This window comes from Girardinichthys multiradiatus, chromosome 9 (genome assembly GCF_021462225.1).
Source record: "Girardinichthys multiradiatus isolate DD_20200921_A chromosome 9, DD_fGirMul_XY1, whole genome shotgun sequence".
Taxonomy (NCBI): domain Eukaryota; kingdom Metazoa; phylum Chordata; class Actinopteri; order Cyprinodontiformes; family Goodeidae; genus Girardinichthys; species Girardinichthys multiradiatus.
The window spans coordinates 37,170,385-37,198,053 of NC_061802.1; the positions used below are offsets into that span (position 1 = coordinate 37,170,385).

At 40.3% G+C, this 27,669-nt stretch overlaps 1 protein-coding gene across 1 annotated transcript in view; it reads left to right on the plus strand.

The window, feature by feature from the left end:
* The window catches only part of kdr (kinase insert domain receptor (a type III receptor tyrosine kinase)), a 29,972-nt gene extending 2,614 nt beyond the window's left edge, over positions 1 to 27,358 (plus strand). Inside the window, exons 5-25 of the mRNA XM_047375397.1 lie at positions 2,157 to 2,325; positions 2,487 to 2,626; positions 3,645 to 3,819; positions 7,083 to 7,203; positions 7,347 to 7,516; positions 8,356 to 8,509; positions 11,108 to 11,225; positions 11,338 to 11,449; positions 12,710 to 13,045; positions 13,195 to 13,341; positions 13,433 to 13,558; positions 17,450 to 17,556; positions 17,936 to 18,071; positions 20,238 to 20,342; positions 20,518 to 20,631; positions 24,670 to 24,758; positions 26,417 to 26,564; positions 26,657 to 26,748; positions 26,852 to 26,974; positions 27,064 to 27,175; positions 27,255 to 27,358. Coding sequence (XP_047231353.1) covers positions 2,157 to 2,325; positions 2,487 to 2,626; positions 3,645 to 3,819; positions 7,083 to 7,203; positions 7,347 to 7,516; positions 8,356 to 8,509; positions 11,108 to 11,225; positions 11,338 to 11,449; positions 12,710 to 13,045; positions 13,195 to 13,341; positions 13,433 to 13,558; positions 17,450 to 17,556; positions 17,936 to 18,071; positions 20,238 to 20,342; positions 20,518 to 20,631; positions 24,670 to 24,758; positions 26,417 to 26,564; positions 26,657 to 26,748; positions 26,852 to 26,974; positions 27,064 to 27,175; positions 27,255 to 27,358 — 2,898 coding nt within the window. The remainder of the gene's footprint in view (positions 1 to 2,156; positions 2,326 to 2,486; positions 2,627 to 3,644; positions 3,820 to 7,082; positions 7,204 to 7,346; positions 7,517 to 8,355; positions 8,510 to 11,107; positions 11,226 to 11,337; positions 11,450 to 12,709; positions 13,046 to 13,194; positions 13,342 to 13,432; positions 13,559 to 17,449; positions 17,557 to 17,935; positions 18,072 to 20,237; positions 20,343 to 20,517; positions 20,632 to 24,669; positions 24,759 to 26,416; positions 26,565 to 26,656; positions 26,749 to 26,851; positions 26,975 to 27,063; positions 27,176 to 27,254) is intronic.
* Positions 27,359 to 27,669: the final 311 nt, after the last annotated feature.

The following is a 27,669-nucleotide window of genomic DNA, read 5'->3' on the forward strand; positions in this document are numbered from 1 at the left end:
TTTTTACATCACTGTTGAGGAACTTCGGCCAACTCTTCTTTGCAGAATTGTATTCATTTAGCCACATTGGAGGGGTTTGAGTATGATCAGGTCGTTTTAGGTCATGTTACAGCATCGCAATTGTTTTATAAACCAAGTGCACTTTAGCTTAAGTTAAAGAGGTGTTGGGATTTTCATGGTTGGTCCATTTACAGCAAGTTGTTCAGGTTCTGAAGAACCTGTCCCAGACCACTACACTACTTCCACCATGTTATTATCAGTATGATGTTCCTTTTGTGAAAAGGTGTGTTCATTTAACACCAGATGATTTTTAGAACGGGGCATGACGGGTTTGTTTTATGGGATATTTTAGCCTTCTTCGGGTAGTCAGACTAGTTCTATTAAATTCATTTGCTAATTTTATTATTCTGGTAGTAATGAGGCCTGGGTGTGAATAGTCAAATTGACAAAAGTTTTGCTTAATCACAGTAAATTCCTTATTTAGCGAGAGATCAATAACTTTTTAATAGAGGGCCAAGTTGATTTGGAAAGGTTTCCCCCTTAAAATTTTGAAGCATCATTTAAAAACTGCTTTCTGTACTTATCTTTTCTCTTTATCTCCGTCTGATATAAAAATTTGTTTGAGACACCAAAATAACTTTTTGGTGTAAAACAATCGATAAGGGAAAAAATACTTTTTCACTTTACTACATTATGTAAATTACACAATGTCCCTTAGAACATCAAACCATTTTTTTGTTCCAGAGGCATATTTTCTGTTTTGTCATTAACTTGAAAGATGAAGGCATAAGAAGTGGTTTCCATAGAACATTAATAAAAAAAAACTCACCAGAAAACAAAGCTAAAATACATTATTGCAGTTTTTGCTTTAAGGTTTGGCTTTCAAAATTCTTTTAATTATTACAGTGTGATCGAAGCAGACACCTGATAATCATACATCTTTAAGCAACTCCAGTCCTAGTTCGTAACGCGGGGCTTCTCTTATATATTCTTAGTCTCCAACAGCACTTGGAAGGAATGAGGGGCTTTGTTTGGATCATTGGCACAGTGACAAAATGTTTAATGTGGGGAAAGCTAACAAAGTGAAAAATAAATTTTCAGAGTAAGGCTATTGCATCATTTTAAACATACCTAATAACATTTTGTCTTGTTACAACCATAACCTTCAGTGTATTTTTTGGGGATTTTATGAGATAAAACAACACAAAGTAGTGCATGATTGTGAAATGGAAGGAAAACATATTCTTTGCAAATAAAATTCTGAAATTTGTATTTGTTTTCATCTCTCTTTACTCTGATGCCCATAAATAAAAATTCAGTACTAATAATTGCCTTAAGTAGGGTTGGGTTATCAGAAAATATGCCAGGCTTTGTACATCTCTTGGAAGCGTTGTTCAATTTATCATCTAAAAATTAAAATAGTAAATACCTCTACTAAGACTTAAATTAAATTAACAAGATGAGGAAGGAGAGCATTAATTAGAGAAGCAACCAATCGGTCCATGGTAATTCTGAAGGATTTTCCACTTAAGTTGCAAGACTAAATACAACCATAAGAAGCAAACATGTGGAAGAAGGTGCTCTGCTCAGATGACACAAACTCTTTACCCTATATGCAAAATACTTTCTGTGGTGGAACAATAAAAGTACACACCCTGAGTTCACCATTATAACCATGATAAATAGTGGTAGCAGCATTATGCTGTGGGGTTGCATGTCTTTAGCAAGGACAGAAAGATTGGTTGGAGTTGGTGAGAAGCTGGATGGAGCTAAATACAGGGCAATCCTGGAGGAAAACCTATCGGGGGCTATGATAAACTTGAGATCACAGTGAAGGTTGACCTTTCAGAGGAACCACAACCCACAGCATACAGTCAGAGCTACAGTGAAAATAGGATTTCCCTGTCCCAGTTATAGTCCAAAAATAAATCTAATTTTGATTAGGCCTGGACACAACAATTATGTACTGCTACGTGCTGGATTATTACATAAAATCCCAATAAAATACATGGTAATTCATGGTTAAATGTGACAAAATGTGAACGTTTCAGATGTAAGAATATTTTTGCAAGGCTTTCTTTGCATCATAATGAAGGCTATCTCTTTCTTTATCTACACATTTAGTTTAAGAATAATGAACTTTCTCTGTTTGTCAGAATTACCCGATCAAGGAGATCCATCCTGATGGGAAGGATTCCGTGTGGGACCCCAAGAAGGGCTTCATCTTACCCACCCATCTGATAAGCTATGCTGGGGTTGTGTCCTGTCAGACTCGTATTAAAAATGAGACATTCAAGTCCCCTCTCTACATCGTGGCTGTTGTTGGTAAGATAAAGAATGACAGAGACATACGTAGATCCAAATATTACTTCTGAAAATGAGTAGGGGCTTTGTGTTGGCTGGATTGGGCCTGTTCTGAGCGTGTGTAGTCTCAGCAGAACAATAGCATGTCCACAACTGTTGTGCCTTCCCTCCCTTTTCCGCAGGATACAAGATTTATGACCTCACCCTGACCCCCGTTCAGCAGAGGCTGTCTGTAGGGGAGAGGTTGGTGCTAAGCTGCACTGCCAACACGGAACTTAACGTTGGCATTGAATTCAACTGGACTCACTCTGGAGGGGCCCTGGTCAGTCCACAAGCCTCTGAATCTACAGTACTGTTGTTGTAAATCTTTAGTGAACTCATGTGACACACCCTGGAGTGAATCGCTTTGACTCACTGAGAAGGACAGAGACAGAAATCAGAAAAGCTGTCCCTCTCTTCCTCTGTATCTTGCAAATATTTGTGACTTCGTGCTTTCAGGAATCCATGAGTCTATCTGTGCACCAGCAGGTGAAAGGTGACCACTAGCGTTTTATGCTCAGACTGCTTACAGTGGCTGATAAAAGTATTTATTGAGCCTTTTCACATTATGAGATAGAGCAACAAATATTGTACCTGACTGTGAATGGTGATGTATAGTTTTGAAAACTATACATCATGTATAGTTTTCAAAACTTGTTCCAAGTGAAAATCTGAAAAGTTTACAATTCACTGCGGGTCTTTTGGGTTATGTCTCCATCAGCTCTGCACATTAAGAGATTGAATTATTGTCCATTCTTCTATGCAAAATGAGTCAAGCATAGTCTTTAGAACATATGTGTATATTAATTTCAGGCCTATTTACTCACAGATTCTGAATTGAATTTAGGTTTGCACTTTGACTGGGCCGTTTTAACACAGTCTTGTGCCTTAGATTAAATTGCATTCATTTGGACTTGGTGATTGGTAAGAAAACATTTCACTTGGATTTTATTTCAATGTATGAGGGTAAAGTTAAGATAAAAGAACAACAGCTTTTACAGATTTTTATTTGTAAAAAATAAACTTTGAAAACCAGTTATCATTTATCTTATGCACCACAAGTATGCATTACTTTAGTTTTTGTTGGTGAAATCTGAAAAAATAAAAACACTCAGGTTTTTGGTTGTAAAGAAAATGTGAATAAGTTCAAGTGAACTCTTTTTCGAGGCACAGTGCATAAGAACAATGTATTTCCTTAAAAAAAGAAACACATGCTAACATATTTAGATTACTGTGTGGCTGTAAGTCATCTGTCTGTTTTAAAACACAAACTATCTGTTTGTTGTGTGTTCCCACATCAGAACTTAGGCAGTGGTTTCCACACAGTATCCCACAAGAAGAAGCTGTGGGACTCTCTGGAGCTGTCAAACACGCTGATAGTGGAGAATGTGACAGTGGATCACTCAGGAGATTTCACCTGCACAGCTTCCAGCGGACAGATGGAGAAAAGCGCCTCAGCTTACCTCACAGTTTTTGGTGGGTGCACTGAAAACATATTGTTGCATAATGTTATTTTGATTAAAAAGAGTCAAGAAATGGACCAGGGTGGAAGCAAATCCTTAGTTTGAAACACAAATGAAAGAGCTTGTGTGGAAATTGTTGTAATTTTTGTATTAGTGTTTCTCTTATCTGTGTTGAACAAACCTCGTACTCGTCTTACGCTTTATCCGGGACCAGCTTGCGGGGGCAGCAGACTCAGCAGAGACACCCAGACGTCCCTCGCCCCAGACACCTCCTCCAGCTCCTCCGGGTGGAGCCCAAGGTGTTCCCAGGCCATCCGAGACACATAGTCCATCCAGCGTGTCCTGGACCGTCCCCTGGGCCTCCTCCCGGTGGGACGTGCAGGAGGCATCCGGTATAGATGCCTGAGCCACCTCAACTGGCTCCTTTCGATGTGGAGGAGCAGCGGCTCTACTCTGAGCTCCTCACCCTATCTCTAAGGGAGTGCCCGGCCACCCTATGGAGGAAGCTCATTTCAGCCGCTTGAATCCGGGATCTCGTTCTTTCGGTCATGATCCAAAGTTCATGGTCATAGGTGGGGGCAGGAACGTAGACCGACCGGTAAATCGAGAGCTTCGCTTTTTGGCTCAGCTCTCTCTTCACCACAACGGACCGGCACAGTGCCTCCATTACTGTGGCAGCCTCACCGATCCGTCTGTCGATCTCTAGCTCCATTCTTCCCTCACTGGTGAACAAGACCCCGAGATACTGGAACTTCTCCACTTGAGGCAGGAACTCCCTGTTCTGTTCTCCGATATGTCTATCTAATAGAATATTGAGGCTACACAGAAGCACGTGTGAGACATCTCCATCTTAGCTGGTACTCCTTTATTTCGCTCCCCCCCTCCAAACACAATACAGCACAAAGGTTCCTATCCACTGATAGCCTGATACTACATCCCCCTTTCTGAATGGGATTTGTTATAAATGTCTGTATAAGAACATGTAGAAATGTAAACTTAAATAACACCAGAAAGATGCATCTTGTGAGATACCCAAGATTAACTCAGTACCTTACTAGTATTTTTCCACAGCAGAATGTGCTAGAACCTTAACTTGTTATTACTGTTTATTTATCTATTTTACACTAACAGCGCACAAACTTAAATCTCGTTCCAGTCACAGTCCAGCATTAGAACTAAGGTATATATAAATCTCAGAACATTAAAGTTATCTCTATAACATTTAACTTTAGCTACTAAAAGGGAGGGGTGGACTACCCAAATCCTCTATCTGAGTGTGGGGATTATTTTGCCCCATGCAGGAAACTCACTCAGTTCGTTTGAACAAATATAATCATCCAGATAGGTTGGGGGTCTCCTACTTCTCAGTGAAACTCGACACTCAGGTGGTGGAGTCTGATGGCTAACCTCCTGCTGGTCTTCATCTGGAACAGGTGTGTGTGGAGAATTGTGAAGATTTTCCCAAGTTTTTACCTTTGCCACAGTCCGGGCCACGGCACGCTTGGCCTCACGGTACCTGTCAGCCGCCTCAGGAGTCCCACAAGCCAACCACAGCCGGTGGGACTCCTTCTTCAGCTTGACAGCGTCCCTGACTCTATGTCTCCAACATCCCCCGGATTCTGGTCAAAGCTCCCCCGGAGGTGGGAGTTGAATACATCCCTGTGCGAGGGCTCCGCCAGACATTCCCAGCAGACCCCTCACTATGTGCTTGGGCCTGCCAAGTCTGTCCGGCTTTCCCCTCCTCCAGCGGATCCAACTCACCACCAGATGGTGATCAGTGGACAGGTCATCCCCTCTCTTCACAGCTCTCTAGTAGTCTGCCAGACAGAGAGCTATACATCAGATGGTTGGAGCTGTCTGGGGGGCAACAAGCAAACCCACCCCAGCCGCTGCCTCTCCCCGTGGGCCACTCCAGAGTAGAAGAGAGTCCAACCCCTCTCGAGGAGATGGGTTCCAGAGCCCACGTTGTGCGTGGAGGTGAGCCTGACTATTACTTGTCGATATCTCGCGACCTCCCTCACAAGCTCAGGCTCCTTCCCCCCCAGCGAGGTGACATTCCATGTCCCTAGAGCCAGCCTAAGCATCCGGGGATCTGGCCGCCGAGGTCTCCACCTTCGTCTGCCGCCCAATCCTCTTTGCACCGGTCCCTCACGGTTCCCCCTGCAGGTGGTGGGCCCACTGGGAAATGGTCTCGGGTGTCTCCTGCGAGGAGCAACCCAGCCTCCAGGCACTCTCTGACGGGTCCCGACCCCAGGCCTGGCTCCAGGGTGGAACCCCGGCTCTGCCGTACCGGGCGACGTCATGTGCCTCGATTTACTAGTCCTCATGAAGGATTCTTGAACCGCTCTTTGAATGACCCGTCACCTAGAGCCCGTTTGCCGTGGGAGACCCTACCAGGGGCATTTAAGCCCCAGACAACATAGCCTCTAGGATCATTCGAGCACTCAAACCCCTCCGCCCCGTTGAGGTGGCAGTTCAAGGAGGGGTTTTGAACAAACCTAATCATGTTAAAAGCAGGAATACTAACTCTGTGTTTCTTAACTGTGCTTGACAGAAAACTAATAACAGTCTTGGAGGATCTAAACTCATGCTAAAAACTCCACAACTGTCCTCTTAAATATTCAGTTTATTAAGGTGTAAATGTTTGTCTACAACCTGGAAAAGTATTTTTACTTTTTGATTCTTTTTTATAATTTGTGTTACTACCATAAACGTCAATATGCTTTAGGGCGCTTTAGGGTTTGATGTAATAGTGTACCACAAAGTGGTGCATAGTTGTGAAGTTGAAGGAAAAGGATACTTAGTTTCTACAATTTTCTGCAAATGGAAATCTAAAACGTGTTTACCCCTCTTTACTTTAATGCCCCATGCATTAAAACCTTTACAACTAATTGCTTTCAGCAGAAAGGACTGTAATTCAATCTCAATATCAGTACAGCTGCTCTGCAAAGGCGTCAGAGATTATTTAGATTAGTTATTTAACAAACATTATATTTTAGATTTTTATTTGAAAGAAATTCACACTATATATTTATTTTTCTTCTGCTTTGTGTTGGTCTGTCACATAAAGTATTATAAAATACACAGATAGACAAACACTGCAAATCTGCATTAGTTTAACTAACAAAACTGCACTGACCTGACAGAGTGTTTTGTCTGTCTTCAAACTTTCTGTTTATGGTTTGTTAGAGTTGATCTCCCCCATAAAATCTTCTGTGAGATTAGTTAAAATAGCAACTAAAAGAGAACAGTAACATACTGTGTTTATTTCTGCAGAAATGCCTTTTATTTATATGACAGAGCCATGGGCAAAGGTGTGGGAAGTAAACGTGGGCGATCAAGCACCCACGGATATCCCTGTCAAGTATTCAGCCTACCCTGAGCCCAACTTGAAATGGTATGTCCACAGCACAGAAATTGTTTTAACCTCAAATGAGAATAATTGCTACTTTGGATGCACTTCTTCAGCTAGATCTCTCCTACAATGTGTGAAAATGTTGCACAATGCATGTTGCAGATGGTTTTCATGTGATCCTTCAGGTTAAAAGATGGCCAAGCTCTGGCCAAGGATAACTATAGAATAAAGCACAAAGGTGATCTTCTCATAATCCGTGGAGCAACTGAGGATGATGCAGGCATCTACACTGTGGTCCTGACCAACAAGATCACTAAAGATGAACAGAGACGCTCCTTCAAACTGCTGGTCAATGGTAGGTATTCTTTGCATCTACACCATGTTGGCTTGAACTTGAAAAGGTACTGTAAAGTGAAAAAATACTTGCCCGCTTACAGATTTTGTCTGTTATTGCCAAGAACAAAGCAACACATCATGCCCCATTTTAAATACATTCAAAAACAGATAAGAAGCAAAGTCATCTATCAACCATTGACATATATTAGTCTGAAAAGGGTTCTAAAGTCTTTCCAGACTAATAGATGTCTGGAAAGACTTCTGGGACTTCAGGAAACCACAGTGAAAGCCATTGTCTACAAACCGAGAAAACATGGAAGAGCGGTAAACCTTCCCAGGAGAGGTCAGCCTACCAAGATTACTCCAAGAACTTATCAACGACTCATCCAGGAGGTCACAAAAAACCTAGACTAACATTTAAAGTGTTGCAGGCCTTCCTTGGCCCAGTTAAGACCAATGTTTATGATTCAACAAAAAGAAAAGGACTGTGCAAAAATTGCTCCCATAATAGAGTTTCAGTGAGAAAAGAACTGCAACAAGAACACAGAAACCTGCCTGTATGTGTAGAAAGACTTCTGGGCAAACATTTCGGGGACTGATGATGACAAAAGTGTCCTTTTGTGTGAAAGGTGTGCTCCCCGTTACATCCGGCCTCAAACAATTTTTTAACAAGAACATTGTACTGACAGTCAAACATGGTGGTGGTAGCGTGATAGTCAGGGGCTGCTTTGCTACTTTAGTACCTGGAGGACTTGCAGCAATTGATGGAACCATGACTCTGTAAGAGGGCAAGTACTTTTTCATGACAGTGTGTTCTGTCAAGAGACATTGGGAACTTGACTTTGTTGTCTTCTACAGTACCTCCTAAGATAATCGAGAAAGGGAGTGGCTACAGTGATGTATATGAGTATGGCAAAGGCACTACCGTGTGGTGCACCGCCCATGGTATTCCGACACCTGAGTACATCCAGTGGCAGTGGATGTCCAAGGACGACTGTCCGGCGGTCTTCGTGTAAGTCACCCTTTGTTTCTGTATGCATGAACAAAAGAAGCTGACAAGGAGGAGAGGACAGACTCGTGTTTCTGAATTCAAGCAGTGGGGCATTTCCCCTCATTCACTCCTTGTCAACAACTTGTTAATTTAGAAGAGGAATAGCTGCTGTCGTGATGTTGATAAAAACACGAGAAGGGACAATGAGAGTGCACTTTGACCTTGATGCAGATCAGCGGATGTGATTCGTTCCCATCACAATGTCCATTTTTAAAACAACATCAATTATTGAGACTCAGAATGTTCTCAAATGTGCTCAAACAAGAACTTGCACAACAATTGTTGTAATTTCGTCTGGTTTAGGTCGCAAGTTTGTCCACATGCATCCTGGACATTTTTGCAGTTACACAAAAACATCCCTATTGAATCCAGCAGTGTTTTGACAAGTGTTGATAGAAAGAATATAGCCTCTGTGCCTGTGAGATGACAAGGCCGGCAGCTCATTCCTTATCTTCTGCCTACACGTCCGAGTGTTTCCTTGGTCTGGATATATATTTCCTGTTGTTTCTATCTGAGTCACTTTACAAAGAAAAAGTGTTTCCCTGCTGGTGCTGTATCTTCTTTTGGGTGCATTATTTTTTTCTATTACCATTTAATTTTACAACTTTGTTTGTCAAAACACTCATACGTTTTCTATTTTTTCCACCATCTTTGTCATTGGGCATGGAGTGTATGTCAGCAGAAAAAGTTCATTTAAGAATGACCGAGTAAAAATCTAAAAAAAAAAATCTTAAGCGAAAGTATATAAATATAATTTAACCTTTTGATTGTAGAGATATTGTGATGATTTAAAAAAAATCAAGGCATGATCTGGTGTTTAGAAACAGCACTATGCAGTGACCTTTTGATGGCCACAAATGCTGGAAATTGTTCTATGCTTAGCCTACTCGGACTCCATTATTTTTGTAAACAGGCTTGAACATCTGGCTGTTATCTCTGGCACTTTACTGAATGGATTTTCCTCCTATTTAAAGGATAGGAGTTACTCTGTAAAGTCCAGTGCAGGGGTCTGCAACCTATGGCTGTAGAGCCCATGTGGCTCTTTAGACCCTCCACTGTGGCTCTTGATCATTTGGCCAAAAATGCTAATCAATTGAGTAATGTTTTAAAATGCAAAGGTAATTTAAAAAGTAAAGTTTTTTGCTAGGAGTTTTCATGCCATATATGCACAACATTTCCACAAAGAATAAAACTAATCATGTATTATGAACATTCTTTTTTATTAAGTAATTATTTTGTCAATAGGTTGCAAAATGCATACTTTAAAAAAAAAAAACGTCATTATTGCAGACAATGTATAAAATATAAAATTGTTGTTTAATTTAAAGATCGAAATAAATTTCCTTAAGTGTGTATTATAAAAACAAACTTTTGTTTAAAAGAGTCATGTATCTTTGTGGCTTTTAACAAATTTTGTTTAGGTGGACTGAATGCAGAAATGGCTCTTAGGGTTGTAAAGGTTGCAGCCCCTGTCTGGTGAATACTCCTTCATGAAAACTTTAAGTTGTGGGGTTCCCCAAGGTTTGTTCCTTGTTCCACAATAATTTTTTATTTTATGCACTTCTCCCGACAGGTATTATTGAGTCTTTTAATGAAACTTCTTATCACCAGTTTTATCTATTTCTTATATGTGCTTTTTAACCACACTAGCTTTATAAGTTATCCTCCTTGAGCCACTGTCTTGCTCTGATGAAGGGATTGGCTGGTTCATAATTACCTTTATCAAAATTCCAGTAAAATAGAAACAATGATTACAGCCCCACCTGAAATATATTTAAACATTAGTCAAGCGAATAATATTAAATCCACCTGTTTCGGTATTCATAACACTGAGGGTAATTTTTGATTCCAATCTAACTCTGGATTAACAAGTAAAACCTACTTTACTATCTTGTTTCTTTCAAATAGGGAACAATGCTAAACTCAAACCTGTTATGCTGTTCACTGAACTAGAAATAAGTTGTTTATTGTTTTTTGGTGCTTAGTTTAATATATTGCATTGTTCACTGGACTTGACCAGCAACACTGGAACGTTTACAAGTTTACACGAATGCCGTGGGCAGGTTATTAACACGTTCTAACAAGCAAGACACAACCATTGTCATTACCTACAGAAGACTGAGAACTTCAGTCAGTCAGTCAGTCAGTCATTTTCTACCGCTTATTCCATAGTGGGTCGTGGGGGAGCTGGTGCCTATCTCCAGCAGTCTATGGGCGAGAGGCGGGGTACACCCTGGACAGGATACTGAGAACTTTCAGGTTGTGGTTGAATCACTGGATTCTTTAGAAAAAGGTGTTAAAGATCTACATATATAGTCAGACATTTACCCAGGGTATATTCTAGCATTTTTATCTGTTTATATATGCCTTATCATGCTTGTTCTGACATGTTATTTTAAACTCTTATAGTTTTTATGCCCATGTTTTCATATCCTGTGTTTTGGATTTTACATATTGTACAGTGCTTTGTGATTATGTCTGTGAAAATTTTGTTATAAATACTGTAAATGGTATTCACATTTCAGTATTTACTGCATGCTGTTTTATTCTGTATATCAGGCCAGGGCTAAACAACATTGAGGAGCAGCTGAAGAACTGCACAGCATGGAAAAATATCACCATTAGCGGTGTTCACAACCAAATAGAAATCATAGATAATATTAATCGAGTTCAAAATGTAAGTAGTTCTCCAGTTCCATCCTTTTCTCATATCTACCCTAAATCTTTATTTTTTTCATTTAAAAATGTGGGGTAAAACTGCAAATTAAAATTAATTTCTTCATTTGTAGAAATTTATAAGCGCACTGAAGATTCAAAAAGCAGAGACCCATGCCCTCTATAGATGCAAGACTGCCAACAAAGTAGGAAAGGATTCCCGAAACATCTTTTTCCATGTCACACGTAAGTTTTTATTTTTTTGTTTCATGTTGTGTTTTTTGTGAGCTCAGTTAAAGCATTCACAATGCCTTCAAAAGTGCTCATGCTTCCTAAATGGTTTCAAAATGTGTCACATTAAAACCACAAACCTTTGGAACCTTATGTGACAGACCAAAACAAAGTAGTAACTGTGAAGAGGAACAAAATAAATGTATTTTTTCAGAAATAAAATCTGAACGGTGTGGCATATATTTGTATTCAACCCCCTGAGTCAATACTTTGTCAAACCACATTTTACTGCAGTCAAAGCTGTTACTCTCTTCTAGCTTTACACATTTAGAGCATTTCTGCTCATTCTTTGCAAAACAGCTTAAGCTAAGTCAGATTGGATGAAGGGCTACTAACAAGTTGTTTTTCCAGTATTACCCTATATGTAGCTCCATTCATCTTCCTATCAACTCTGACCCGTTTCCCTATCCCTGCTATAGATAAGTAGTTGCTGCTGCCACCAACATGTGAAGTCTGGTTGTCCACAGTGATGAGCAATGTATATTACCCCTAACATTTTGGTTGCAGGCCAAGAATTTATGTTTTGGTCTCACCTGACTAGAGCACCCTCTTCTATATGTTTGCTGTGCCCCATACATGACTTGTGGCAAACAGAAAATAGGACTTGTCATGGCTTGTTTTTTCAACAGCAGCTTTCCATTAAGGGCAGATTTGTGACGTGCACAAGTTATATTGTTGTTGTGTCTACAGATACTCCCACCTTAGTTGTGAATCTCTGCAGCTCCCCCGGAGCCACCAAAGGCCTCTTGGCGGCTTCTCTGATAAGCCTCCATGCCTGGCCTCTCTGTTCAGATGGATGGCCATGTCTTGGTAGTTTCCTCCTGCTCTCTTTTAGTAATGGCTTTGTTCTTGCCAGCCTTTATGTTTCAACAAACCTCTCAAGCCTCCTGCATAAAACCATCATATTCATACTGAAAATAAACTGCACACAGTTGGACTATATTTACTAATAAGGTGACTACTGTAGGCAACTGGTAGCATTTTGTTTGTGTGGGGGGTGTAGGGAGTAAAATGGACTGCATATAAAATTCAAAAAATACTTTTTAGACTTTGTGAATTTGTTTTGAAAACCTTGTATCTTTTGCTTCTACTTCATATGTTCTTCAACAGCTGTAAAATCCCAGTAAAATACTGTGAAGTCTGTATTTCAGTGACAAAATTAATACTTATGCAAGGCACCTTAACTTGTTTGATCTACAATCTGTACACCTTTAGGTGACGTTGAGGTGAGCATGTCTCCCTCCAATAAGCCCATGGAGCAGGACGATGTCATCCTGCGGTGTAAAGCGGACAATGTGCTGTATGATAAACTAGCTTGGTTTCGTGTTGCCAACCTGTCTAAGTCAGAGCACGCTGAGTCCACCCTGCCCTGTCGCTTGCTGACTCTGCAGCCCTTGCCGCAGGCCGTGATGTCCAGTCTGCAGGGCAACATCACCCTGGAGCTAAGGCTGCACAATGCATCCCGTCAGGATGAGGGTCTGTATGCATGCCAGGTGAAAAACACCAAGACGGCGAAGAGCACTTGCATTCTGCGCCATCTGTCTCTCAGAGGTCAGTGAAGATTGAAACGCCTAAAAAACAAACCATATAAATATTTTTGTTAAAGACAGGCAGAATAAATATTTTAATAAAACCTGGCCAATATCAAATTGTGCAAGTCATTGTCAATTCTCACATTTTACTTTGTATTTTTTGCTCAGATCTTGAGGCTCCAAGAATACTCAACAATTTCACTGACCAAAAGGTCAATGTGAGTGCGACCATCACTCTTCACTGTGACGCTGTTGGGACGCCAAACCCAAAAGTAGTATGGGCCAAAAACAATCACACAGTGGAGAAGAGCTCAGGTGGGTCAAGCACTGCTCTGCTGCCCTGCACACTCATCACTCCATACGTTACCACACTTATAGGAGCAATTTGTCTATCTGCTGCTTTCAGGGGTGATTCTGAACCGGAACAACCTGACAATTCAGCGTGTGAAGAAGGAGGACAGCGGTCTGTATACTTGTACGGCATGCAACACCCGTGGCTGTGATACCTCACAGGCCTATTTGAGTGTTGAAGGTCAGTTTGTGCCACAGCTAGTATCTGTGAGGTGTCTTTCCAGGATGATCTGAAGTCTAGCTGATAACAATAAGTCTTATAAATATGGCAGTGTAAGTCTTTACGGCTCTGCAAGTTGTTAGTTTTTGAGATTGTTTTTAGTGTCTCTTTGTAGTTGATCCTTTCAGTCTCTGTTTTCGTGTCTTTGCATGAAAGCTTTAAGGCCTCTATACTCATTGGACATCTGGGTCTGTGCACAGTTAGCCAGCTCGCTGATGGCCCATGGTTCCCAGTAGGAACAATTTTACAAAAAAGATTTGAGCCTTTTTTTTTAATACACCCACAAGTGGTTTATTTTTATGACTGACATCAAGATTTTCCCCCTTCACATAACACTTGTAAAATTTTTTGATATCAAAGAGCGCAAGAATAACTTTGCTTCCACATGACAGGAAGCTGGCCCAGTTAACACACATCCTCCTGCATAATTTTAAATCCAAAACAATGAGGAGACTGCAAGACAAAGGGAGAGGCCAGCCCTGCCCCAGCTTCAGCCTCTACTCTGTGCCTTTCTGTTCAAAACGCAGAGACGGAGCAAAAACAAGAAACAAACAAATACTCTAACTAGAAGGGTCTACGTGATCCCGTTCCCGTATATGGAGCCAATAAAGGAGCTCACTGATCTTTTCCAGGGAAAAGAAATCATGCAGTGTGACTGCTGCAATAAACATATGATTGTTGACCTCTTCTGCTGCCGTTAGCTCTGCCACAGCTGTCTCTTTTTCCACATTTTGTCATATTGCAACTCAACACAAAGTATTGCACAGTTGTTAAGAGGAAAAGAAAGAATGTAGGATTTTCAAAATTCTGTAAAAAAATAAAAATAAAAAAAGCATGCCAGGGATTGGTATTCAACCCCACTGGGTCAAAGGTTTCTAGAACCGACTTTTGCGGCAGTTACAGCTGCAAGTGTTTTGGGGTTGGTCTCTACCAGCTTTTCCCATCTAGAGAAAGTTTTGTTCATTTTTCTTTGCAAAATAGAAGAATAGTTTCAGAGTTTAAAGAAGGATAGGTGGAGCTTAATACAGGCCAACTCTAGAAGAAAACCTGCAAAAGACTTAAAATTGGGGCAGACGTTCACTGTCTAGCAGAACAACAACCGTAATCATTCAGACAGAGCTATGACAGAATAGCTCAGATTGAATGAAGATTATTTATGTCTACCAATTTTCAACTCTTGCCACAATGTCTCAATTGGATTTAGGCCAGACTTTATCAAGGCTATTGAAACATAATATGAATATGCTTTGACTGAAGCCATACCATTGTAGTTCTGGCTAATAGACTAATAGTTTTGCTGTCAACAGATTGTCCCTTCTGACCTGTAGCTGAAGTCTGCCAGTTTAGGTACATGGCAATGTCTTTGTATGTTTACAGTTGTTACAGTTGTGCTTCCTCCTATTTTCCAATTATGGATTGAACCGGGCTGAGGTGTTTTATAACTTTACCCTTCATTAAACCTTTTCACATCTTTATCATTGACCTGTCTGCTGGGTTCTGTGTTCTTCATGATACTGTTTGTTAACAAATGGTCTTGAACAAACCTCTGAAACTTTCACAGAACAGCTGTGAAATTAACTTACACACAGTGGACTCCAGTTACCAATTAGGTAACTTCTGACTGCAACTGGTTGCACTAGGTTAGATCAAGGGGTATGAAAATAAATGCAAGCCACACTTTTAAGATTTTATTTAAAAAACTGTTTTGAAACTATATGTCATTTTCATTTGACAGTACACTCTACTTTGTGTTGGTCTTTTGCAAAATGTACATTCAAGAATGAGGTTGAGGTTTTATTTAAGTTATTCTACCACCATACTGAAATTTATAAAAAACTTAATACCATTAGCCAAAATCAGAAATGTTTCTTATTCAACAGAAAATACTGAAAACTAAACACATACTTTAGCTACAGATAAAATGTATGTAACTATGTGGCTTCTAATCTACTTACAGGGGTTGGACAATGAAACTGAAACACCTGTCATTTTAGTGTGGGAGGTTTCATGGCTAAATTGGACCAGCCTGGTAGCCAGTCTTCATTGATTGCACATTGCACCAGTAAGAGCAGAGTGTGAAGGTTCAATTAGCAGGGTATGAGCACAGTTTAGCTCAAAATATTGAAATGCACACAACATTATGAGTGACATACCAGAGTTCAAAAGAGGACAAATTGTTGGTGCACGTCTTGCTGGTGCATCTGTGACCAAACAGCAAGTCTTTGTGATGTATCAAGAGCCACGGTATCCAGGGTAATGTCAGCATACCACCAAGAAGGACGAACCACATCCAACAGGATTAACTGTGGACGCAAGAGGAAGCTGTCTGAAAGGGATGTTCGGGTGCTAACCTGGATTGTATCCAAAAAACATAAAACCACAGCTGCCCAAATCACAGCAGAATTAAATGTGCACCTCAACTCTCCTGTTTCCACCAGAACTGTCCGTCGGGAGCTCCACAGGGTCAATATACATGGCCGGGCTGCTATAGCCAAACCTTTGGTCATTCATGCCAATGCCAAACGTCGGTTTCAATGGTGCAAGGACTGCAAATCTTGGGCTGTGGACAATGTGAAACATGTATTGTTCTCTGATGAGTCCACCTTTACTGTTTTCCCCACATCCGGGAGAGTTACGGTGTGGAGAAGCCCCAAAGAAGCGTACCACCCAGACTGTTGCATGCCCAGAGTGAAGCATGGGGGTGGATCAGTGATGGTTTGGGCTGCCATATCATGGCATTTCCTTGGCCCAATGCTTGTGCTAGATGGGCGCGTCACTGCCAAGGACTACCAAACCATTCTTGAGGACCATGTGCATCCAATAGTTCAAACATTGTATCCTGAAGGCGGTGCCGTGTATCAGGATGACAATGCACCAATACACACAGCAAAACTGGTGAAAGATTGGTTTGATGAACATGAAAGTGAAGTTGAACATCTCCCATGGCCTGCACAGTCACCAGATCTAAATATTATTGAGCCACTTTGGGGTGTTTTGGAGGAGCAAGTCAGGAAACGTTTTCCTCCACCAGTATCACGTAGTGACCTGGCCACTATCCTGCAAGAAGAATGGCTTAAAATCCCTCTGACCACTGTGCAGGATTAGTATATGTCATTCCCAAGACGAATTGGCCGCAAAAGGAGGCCCTACACCATACTAATAAATTATTGTGGTCTAAAACCAGGTGTTTCAGTTTCATTGTCCAACCCCTGTATATTCTATAAGGAAAATACAAAAGAAATACTGTGACCTTTATTGTGGAGCTATATGAACAATAATACTTGTCCTTCCAATCAGTCACATGAGTGACATATGAATTGTTCTTCACAAGAAAAAATGGGTCTGGAATGAGGGAAAAATCCCCTAATATTGTCCCAGACTAACGTTCCCTTAGAAAATGAAAGAATACAAATAACTCCCTGACCCCGGCTCGCCCACCCACCCCAAAGAACATTCTACAGCACTCCCCACTCTGAGTGGTAGTGGAGAGAAGTGGTCTGTTATGCTGTGACAACCTACTGCGTTCTTAGTAAGCCTTTTCCTAGTTGTTTTTGGCAAAAACCTTTCCCCCTGACTCTAGAGCATTTGTTATAACTGGAAAAAATATCAGCTTGATTACAGTCCAGATTCCAACAGTCTCCTTCCTATATCCAAAACTCAGACATGCACACATACAAGCCAAATAAAATGACCAACAACCCTGCTGAATATCATGCAATGCTGCAAAGACGTGCCACTACAATCATGATCAACATTCTGACTCTCTCAAAGACTGGTTCTTAAACACATATGTTTGGTCTGATCTATAGCTTTGAATTATCACTTAAATTACATTGTTTGTGTATATCCTAGGTGCAGAGGAAAAAACTAATGTGGAGCTGATTGTTCCCATTGGCTCAGTGGTTATAGCCATGTTTTTCTGGCTTTTGATCGTCTTCGTCATCCGTGGACGAAAGAAAGTAAGTATTTTCTACTTTCTCAGTGTTTTCACACTTTTCACTCTTCCCTTATTGTGTGTTCCCACCAATAACAAGAAACAATTAGCAGAGCACACTCATTTGCACAAACACACACAATTTTGGAGGGTTTATGATTGATTAGAAGCGACTGGTTTGGCTCTGAGGGGACACTCTCTTTTGTATCCAGGAACAACAAGTCCAAACTCAGATTCCATAAGTCACGTAAGCCCACAACAGTGAATGGGCCCCATTTATAACAATGGCAACAGAGGCAGTTTATTGTACTGGAAATGAAGAGCTGAGACAAACAGCAGTTCATTAGCTCTCAGTTTTCTGTACCTCGGTGCTCATCTTTGAGATTTCCTCATCCTTATTTCAGCCAACTGGAGGAGACTTGAAGACCGGCTACCTATCCATGATTCTGGACTCAGAGGACCTGCCCATGGATGAGCAGTGTGAGAGGCTCACGTATGATGCAAACAAATGGGAGTTTCCTCGTGACAGGCTGAAGCTTGGTAAGATGTGATAACCATTAAGTCTGGAGAACATTTTGAAAACATGGTCCAGTTTTGTTTAAAACCAATGTGAAAGTGTATTAGATATCTAGATCACATCACGCTGTTAGAACATTACTTTTAATTTTGGACAATCAGTGCAGTGTGCAGGAATCATACTCAATTTATTCACTTTGTTAACCCAACACAATATCCACTGAGGCAGCTGATGATCAGTCTGCAATGAAAAAGAGTTTTACACAATTACATGGCAAAGTGGCAGAAGCCCTTGCCAAGATTTTTGCCTTTGTTAGTGGTCAAATTAATAAAATATGACCTGATTTTCAAAAGAGAAAAAGGAAGAAAATACCATGAAGCAATTTCAGGAACTCATATTCATGGAGTATTCAATTCACCTTTTAAGGATTTTCCAATTGTTACCTGCAAAAAGCTTCAACATGAGTAATTTCCTTGGCTTGCCTAGACTTGTCCAAGGTGTACGTCGCCTCTCCCGCAATGACCACTGGAACAGATCTTCTGTGACCCTGCAAGGCTTGTACAGTTACGAAAAATTAATGGATGAAGTTTGGGGGTCATGTAAAAACCTTTAACTTGCAACTCTTAAGGCAATCAACTGGCACCTAGGAAGAATGTATATGTTCATTATTCTTTTGTAGAACTTTTTGTTTTTCTATCTACATTATTTTTTACAGACAGTGAGTTTGTTTTCTGAATACAGAGAACATTCACACACTTTCAAAATTCCATATTTTTTAAGACTCAGCTTTCTAGAGTTGTCAGTTCTTTATGTTCATTTTAAAACATTACTGATTTATAGCAAACATTACAAAGCATACACTTTAGAAACACAAGCTTGAAACCTCAGATATTGACAGGAAGGAAGGAAGAAAAGCCAGAGGTTAGTTGGACACCGAGAAGATAAGAAAGGAAGGAAGGAAAGAAGGAGGGACACAAGAAAGGAATAGAGAGAGAACACAAGGAAGCAATGAAGGGATTACAAAAGGAAGGTAGAATAGAAAGAAAGAAGAGAGGTGGGTCACCAGGAGAACAAAAGGTAAGAACCAAGGAGAGAATGGAGTAAAGGCACAAGAAAGAAAGGGAGGATATGGGTTGCAGGAAACAAGGAAGGAATTAAGTAAGGTAGAACACTTGGCAGAAAGTACAGAAGAAATCAACTTCCGGACTTTTCCAAACTCCTTAGGTTAATGCTGTTAATATAGTGTATAGCTAAATCTAAGAGTAATCCACTCCCGTGCCTACCAGTTGTACCTTCCCTGACTTTGAATCCTTTTGTCGTCAAGCTTATCTCCACTCACTGCTGCAGAAATTTTCACCTTTAGCTTGGCAGGAAACAGTTTTTCATATGGCTCTTAGAATGTCACATTTGGTTATGCATAATGGAACAGCACACTATGAACCTTAGTGTTTTTTTTACTTTCTTTGTTCTTTTTAACTCTCCTTTCACAATCTAATTTCCAACTGAGAGAATATCTATCAATCCATCCAATTTCTATACTGCATCCTCTTATTTATCGATTGGGAGACTGGAGGAGGGGTGGGAGTAGGGTTAGGAGTTTGTTTGGCCAGTGTACAAGAGGCGGGGCACCCTGAACAGATTACAAATGCATCACAAGGCAATCACAGAGATGTACAGAACAGATAAGCAAGCATGCATACATTCACAGCAAGGCCAGGTTTGGAGTGGCCAATTACCTAGCATTCATATTTCTGGGATATGGGACAAAGAATTAGACATTTCTACGTGGGCACAGGGAAATGACCAACTCCACACACAAAGGCTCTTGATATTCATGCCGTTGCTCAGTCTTGCTCAGTGAGAATATGGCTATATGACTTGGTTTAGCCATCTCTCCTATCCTTCATCACTATTCATGATTATGACAAGTGGTTGACCATACAACCTTACCCAAGGTCTAGGTAAAAGTTGCTTCAGACCTTAGATTTCATGGTCTTCCCATACTTTGTAATTGGGCATTTCTTGTTTACTGTCAAATTTACAAAAAAAAAGCAAATCTTGCTTAATGAATTGAAAACACTGTATATCAAATCTTGCTTCATGCCCTCAAGAAAGGAGATGATGATTAATAATTACTGCAACAAAGCTAGCACTGACTGTTGTCTTTGATGAATATTTTTTTGATAAAGGTGAACCACTGGGACGAGGGGCATTTGGTCAGGTTGTAGAAGCAGCTGCCTTTGGTATCGAGAAAGCTACTACATGCACTACTGTTGCAGTCAAGATGCTGAAGGGTCAGTATTTTCTCTTCCTTTCCTGAGAAAAAAACTGTTATTGCAATAGAAATCTGTGAACACAAAGACTGTATGCTTCGATTTGTCACGTAGAGATTCCCCACTGAGAAACAATTAATTTTATTTATTATTATTTTGTTATTTATATATTATTTATTTTGTCATTCTGTTATAGAGGGAGCTACTTCCAGTGAATATCGTGCCTTGATGTCAGAACTAAAAATTCTTATCCACATTGGGCATCATCTCAATGTTGTCAACCTGCTGGGAGCTTGCACCAAACCCGGGGGTAAGTCATGATGGATGGAGTCCTTTAATAATTTGTTTTTGTCTATCACTCTATATGAGGTAAAGGTGTTGCTAGAGTTATATTTCCACAGCTTAATAAAGCATTTCACTCAGCACACATTTTGTATGTAGGTTGTCTAGTTTTTATTTGTCTTTGCATACACTTTCAAAGGTAAAATGATTTTAATCAGATCCATAGCAGGTAATCCACAGACAAAACTTTAAATTGTCTGCTGCATTGTACAACAATAGGTTTGGTTTGACTATGAATACCTATTGATGAATTAATTAAGGGCTAATGGTAGATATTAAAAAAGGTGGTAATTTTAAACAAAATTATAGAACAAAAAAAAGGAGGGAATTCCTGCACTGGTGTTTTCAAACAGCAAGCCCTGCGCCCATATACAGGATAAACGAAAATACACACTTCTATCCAAATACAAGAATTTACTAACAAAATACTTCTGTCAGAATCTGCCTGTGTTAGAGTTGCTGTTTAGTTTCTCTTTACTGCCCTGTTTTGCACTTGCTTTATTTCAGTTCATTCAGATTTATTAGATTCATGTTTAGGTGTTTGTTACTCCCTGGTTAAAAGTTTTAGTTTGTGTTCTCCTTTAGATCTGTTTTCCCCTTGTTCGTGTAAGTCTCAGTGTTTACTTATTTCAGTTTCATTTAGATATTTTCTGTTACCCCCCTGCACTCCCTGCTCACCAACAAAAATTAATCACATTTCCCTCAACACCAGATGCACCCAATTTTCTCCGTGATTAATTCCCTTAGTTCATTTGTCCATTCCTCACCTCCCTTAGTATTTATTCTTTCTGGTTTTCTGTTCTTGCCACTGGGTCCTTCTGCTTGCTACCCGTCTGGGTCTCTGTTGTGCTCTGATCCAAGCTTGTGTTTCCTGCCGCCATTCATCTCAGAGACTCTTATGAGATATTGCTCAGTTCAAAATAAAACACTTTCTACTCACCATGCCGCATCCTCACTCAAATCTGCCAATTGGTCACACCCTCAACAAACCCTGACAACTTCAACTTTAAGTTCAAACATGTCAGTCAACAAACCTTTTAACCAGACTAGTAACATTCATCTAAACAACCTAGTAAAAATAAAAATAATGTGGAAAACTAATAAACTATGAGAAACCATTTATAAAAACAAATTTCTGAAAACTAGCTCTGAACACTAACAGAGAACAACAGCCAAGGTGTTCAAACAACAGTTCACAAGGCAAGGCAAAGGGGAAAATAAAACATTATTTTAATAAAAAACCGCTTCATTCTGTAATTAGAGACCACCCGTCTCTTCTTGGAGAATCTTTGGCTCAGATTCTTTTCTCTGGGAACTCAGATAGCTAGGTTCAGGCAGCTAGTCTTATTTTCAGCCTGTGTACGGTTACCAGATACACATACAACAGACAGTACTTTGCTTTGGATCCAAGGTTTCATCGAAGATACAGTCTTTTATTAAGCTAGCGAGATGAACGCGTTAATGCATTTGTCCTCCCCAGTGCAGAGCTGCAGACAAAGAGAAAGAAATGCTGCACACACAGAGTTTTGCAACGGGAAATTCCAGCTGTGAAACTCCTCTTGGGAGCTTTCATTAAAATAGGTTAATGCTATGTATTTTAGGATTCAGAGTCTCTTTTGTTCTCTGTATGTTGTTAAGTCATTGTTCTCCATCCATGTCTGGTCCCAAAAGCTGTAAGGATGTGCACAGGTGTTCTGCAAGGATCTGTCTTTGGACCACTATCGTTAACCTTTTATTTTAAAGGGAAGAGAAAGTATGCGTGTTCTAACTGTAAGATTCATATGTATGCAGATGATACTTGTTAAAAAATGGTACCAAAATGACACAAGATTCAAAAGGACTTAAGCTCCATTGTTCATTTGAAAACATAGAGTGGTGTTGCTTGCAACGTAGTGTCCAAAACAGTTGGTATTTTTCTCACAGTTACATACTGGTCCTTCTCAAAATATTAGCATATTGTGATAAAGTTCATTATTTTCCATAATGTAATGATGAAAATTTAACATTAATATATTTTAGATCCATTGCACACTAACTGAAATATTTCAAGTCTTTTATTGTCTTAATACAGATGATTTTGGCATACAGCTCATGAAAACCCAAAATTCCTATCTCACAAAATTAGCATATCATTAAAAGGGTCTCTAAACGAGCTATGAACCTAATCATCTGAATCAACGAGTTAACTCTAAACACCTGCAAAAGATTCCTGAGGCCTTTAAAACTCCCAGCCTGGTTCATCACTCAAAACCCCAATCATGGGTAAGACTGCCGACCTGACTGCTGTCCAGAAGGCCACTATTGACACCCTCAAGCAAGAGGGTAAGACACAGAAAGAAATTTCTGAACGAATAGGCTGTTCGCAGAGTGCTGTATCAAGGCACCTCAGTGGGAAGTCTGTGGGAAGGAAAAAGTGTGGCAGAAAACGCTGCACAACGAGAAGAGGTGACCGGACCCTGAGGAAGATTGTGGAGAAGGGCCGATTCCAGACCTTGGGGGACCTGCGGAAGCAGTGGACTGAGTCTGGAGTAGAAACATCTAGAGCCACCGTGCACAGGCGTGTGCAGGAAATGGGCTACAGGTGCCGCATTCCCCAGGTCAAGCCACTTTTGAACCAGAAACAGCGGCAGAAGCGCCTGACCTGGGCTACAGAGAAGCAGCACTGGACTGTTGCTCAGTGGTCCAAAGTACTTTTTTCGGATGAAAGCAATTTCTGCATGTCATTCGGAAATCAAGGTGCCAGAGTCTGGAGGAAGACTGGGGAGAAGGAAATGCCAAAATGCCAGAAGTCCAGTGTCAAGTACCCACAGTCAGTGATGGTCTGGGGTGCCGTGTCAGCTGCTGGTGTTGGTCCACTGTGTTTTATCAAGGGCAGGGTCAATGCAGCGAGCTATCAGGAGATTTTGGAGCACTTCATGCTTCCATCTGCTGAAAAGCTTTATGGAGATGAAGATTTCATTTTTCAGCACGACCTGGCACCTGCTCACAGTGCCAAAACCACTGGTAAATGGTTTACTAACCATGGTATCACTGTGCTCAATTGGCCTGCCAACTCTCCTGACCTGAACCCCATAGAGAATCTGTGGGATATTGTGAAGAGAACGTTGAGAGACTCAAGACCCAACACTCTGGATGAGCTAAAGGCCGCTATCGAAGCATCCTGGGCCTCCATAAGACCTCAGCAGTGCCACAGGCTGATTGCCTCCATGCCACGCCGCATTGAAGCAGTCATTTCTGCCAAAGGATTCCCGACCAAGTATTGAGTGTATAACTGTACATGATTATTTGAAGGTTGACGTTTTTTGTATTAAAAACACTTTTCTTTTTTTGGTCGGATGAAATATGCTAATTTTGTGAGATAGGAATTTTGGGTTTTCATGAGCTGTATGCCAAAATCATCCGTATTAAGACAATAAAAGATCTGAAATATTTCAGTTAGTGTGCAATGAATCTAAAATATATGAATGTTAAATTTTCATCATTACATTATGGAAAATAATGAACTTTATCACAATATGCTAATATTTTGAGAAGGACCTGTACATCTACTGTAGAACCAAATGCTTGTGTTTCAGAGGAAAGGATAAAAGTTGTTTCATATGCCAATAATACTTTTTCAGAACTATTACAATTTATAATAAGCAAACATAAATTTTTCCCATTGTTTACTAATAAAAAACATATAATTTGTTGAATTGGGAAAATAAATTAACAAATACTATTTATCTGATGAACAAGGTCATTGACGGTCTTGCTTCTCCACTTTGCAATTGCTTTAAACCTGAATTATAAAAACTATTTCGGATTCTTAAACAAAAAGTGTAGTGAGATAACTTCTGCTTACATTTATTATTGCACATTGCCCCTATTAAATACACACACACACACACACACACACACACACACACACACACACACACACACACACACACATGCACACACCCCACTTGCAGTTTGGAAGCATTCTCTTTTTCCTTGAGATTTGTACATATATATCTTGTTTCAGGACCACTGATGGTGATTGTTGAGTACTGTAAACATGGAAATCTGTCCAGCTACCTGAAGAGCAAGCGTGGAGAGTACAGCCCCTACAAGGTAAGGGATGTGAGAGATATACAACCCACATGCAGCATGTTAAACATAGCCAGTACTATAATGTGGCTACCTACATCCCAGAAGAAGTTACAACATTGGCCACACATTATTGCACAATCTTTCAATGTCACCCACAAAGAGCAAACGTGTGTATGTATATATATATATATATATATATATATATATAGTTTTGGAAAACAGGAAGAAATTCTATGTGAAGTCAAGCTAACTGCTAGTTAGAGCAGAATGCTTTTCAAATTTCAATTTTCTGCTGTCAAACACTAGGCAAACTTCATGTTCAGGTTTGAGGTAATCCTGTACCAACCAACATGAGTTGGTTTTTAATGAAATGGTTGTTTACATTTTCACACAGCTAAAACATCTCCATGTTGGGCTGTGTAGTTACATGTAGTTACAAATGCACTCTGCTGATTGTATTTTGACATGCTTCCCCAGCTAATTCCAAAATAGCTAAATACAGTAAAACTGAATGGTTGTCAAAGCAAAGAGAACATCCTTTTTGGGAAAAAATAAGAAGAAATCTGAATGACTCAGAGGAAAGAGTGCTACTTCAACAGATGGAACAAATACTGCCCAAGGATATTTAGCCACAGAGCTCAAACCTAGCTAACCAATACCCGTGCTGTAAGACAGACCGAATAAATCCAACTTAAAGATGTTTCTTATGCAAATTTAATGCTGTGTAAAATTAATTAAGGGCGTGATTCAGAATTTTTGAAGAGAGGTACTATGAAAATGTTATCAGATAATTACTTTGCTGCAGTAGATTACACTTTTAGCATCTTTATTTAGTATGAACCCAGATTATCAGGTTTCATTGGATGAAACTAAGGGCTAGTCCAAGTGGGGCCAAGACTGCTCACGGACTAGCTGTTAGCTTGAGCCTCTGGGACTAACTAATCTCAATTTATCCTAATTAAGAAATTCAAGAAAGTTACAGTTAAACCTAAAGTAATTCGTAGCTCTGGCAGATTTAGGTTTAAAGGTATTTTCATTCAATCAAGAAGTTGCTTAGTGATTTGAAATAACATCTTGTGGTTTTTGGGATGGAATGCTTTTTAATGGCAAATGAAAGTAAAATTAATCTGACAACAAGACAGTAGACCAGAAATCATATTCTTTGCCCAGATGAGGCCTAGCGTGGGCTTTTGTGTACCTTGGAAAAGTGGCTTCCTCCTTGGCCTCCATCCATGGAATAAATCAGTTTGAAGTGTAAATTGGACAGTTTGCTTTGAGATGCTGCCACCACTGCCAGAGCAGGTGTTCCTTTTGACTTCCTACCACATTCTCTCAGATTTTCCAGCATGCATTGTTGTATTTTTAATAATACTTTGTACTCTGGTCACCGGAGCTTGAAGACATTCAGATATGGCCTTGTAGCCCTTTCCTGAGTTGTGAACTACCAAAATGTGCATCCGCAAGTCTGGTTACATTTTATGTAAAACAGCAATGTGAATTTTTACTGAAATCTATGGCAAGTTGTTGTATTATATTTTGACACATATACCTATGCATTCTAGGCAGAAGAAACATGCTGGTCAAGTAAAAAGATGAAATTTCTCTGACTGCTAAAACTCCATACAACAACTGTACATTTAATAAAATGTACCGATGCTCCTATTTACTGTGGTGAACAGAGAAAGCGAGTCAGTAGCCAGAGGTGGGCACCTGCTGATGAGGATGTGGCTGAAGGGGATCTTGGTTTGGGGAAGGTCGCCCAGCTGGACATCTGCACGGGAACAGCAGAGGACAAGGCTTCAAGCACCAGTGGTGACCCTAACGAAGGTTGCGAAACAACTCACAATGTTTGCATCTGTTCACCATTTTCATTCTTTTTGGGCAGTTTAAGCATTTTTGTCATTAAAATGTGATTTCAGAGAGCTCAGTTGACGACCATCTCAACATGGAGGACCTGATAAGCTACAGCTTCCAGGTTGCAAAAGGAATGGAATTCCTGTCTTCTCGAAAAGTAAGAACATGGGGTCTTTCTGCAGTCATTTTGGCCACCAAACTGGAGGTAGTAATCTATCTTTTCAGTGCTTTGACTGTAATTTCCTTTATTTTCTTTTTAGTGCATACACAGAGATCTAGCAGCCAGAAACATCCTGCTCTCAGAGAATAATGTGGTGAAAATATGTGACTTTGGTCTTGCTAGAGATGTCTACAAAGACCCAGACTATGTTCGCAAAGGAGATGTAAGTCATCTGAAATCATGCATGCAGTATAAATCATATAATTAAATGTAAATTGTGCAGTAAAAAGTAACTTTTTGCTGTTGTTACAGGCCCGTCTTCCTCTGAAGTGGATGGCTCCTGAGACCATTTTTGACCGGGTTTATACAACTCAAAGTGATGTTTGGTCCTTTGGAGTTCTCCTCTGGGAGATATTCTCCTTGGGTAAACCTAACATTGATCACATGTTGCAACATGCATATATACTTCCGGATTTCTGCAACACCATTTGTCTCACCTACAGGGGCTTCTCCCTATCCGGGTGTTTGCATCGATGAGTCTTTCTGCAGGAGACTGAAGGAAGGGACAAGGATGAGACCTCCTGAATATGCCACCACCGAAATGTGAGTTTAAGGTATAAAACATCTGCAGAACAGCCCACAACAACGTATCTTGCTTCAACACTCATTCCCTTTGCGATCCAAACAGATACCAGACCATGTTGGACTGCTGGATGGATCGCCCTACAGACAGGCCCACGTTTGCAGAACTGGTTGAACATCTGGGAAATCTTCTTCAAGCAAGTGCACAACAGGTCTGCTCCAGACATAACCAAAACATCCTGAATTCTTAATTAAATCTTCCTTGTTATGTGGAAGCCCAGGTCTTTCCAGCAGAACCAGCAGATCATGAACGTACAATTTATTACAGTGGGTTTA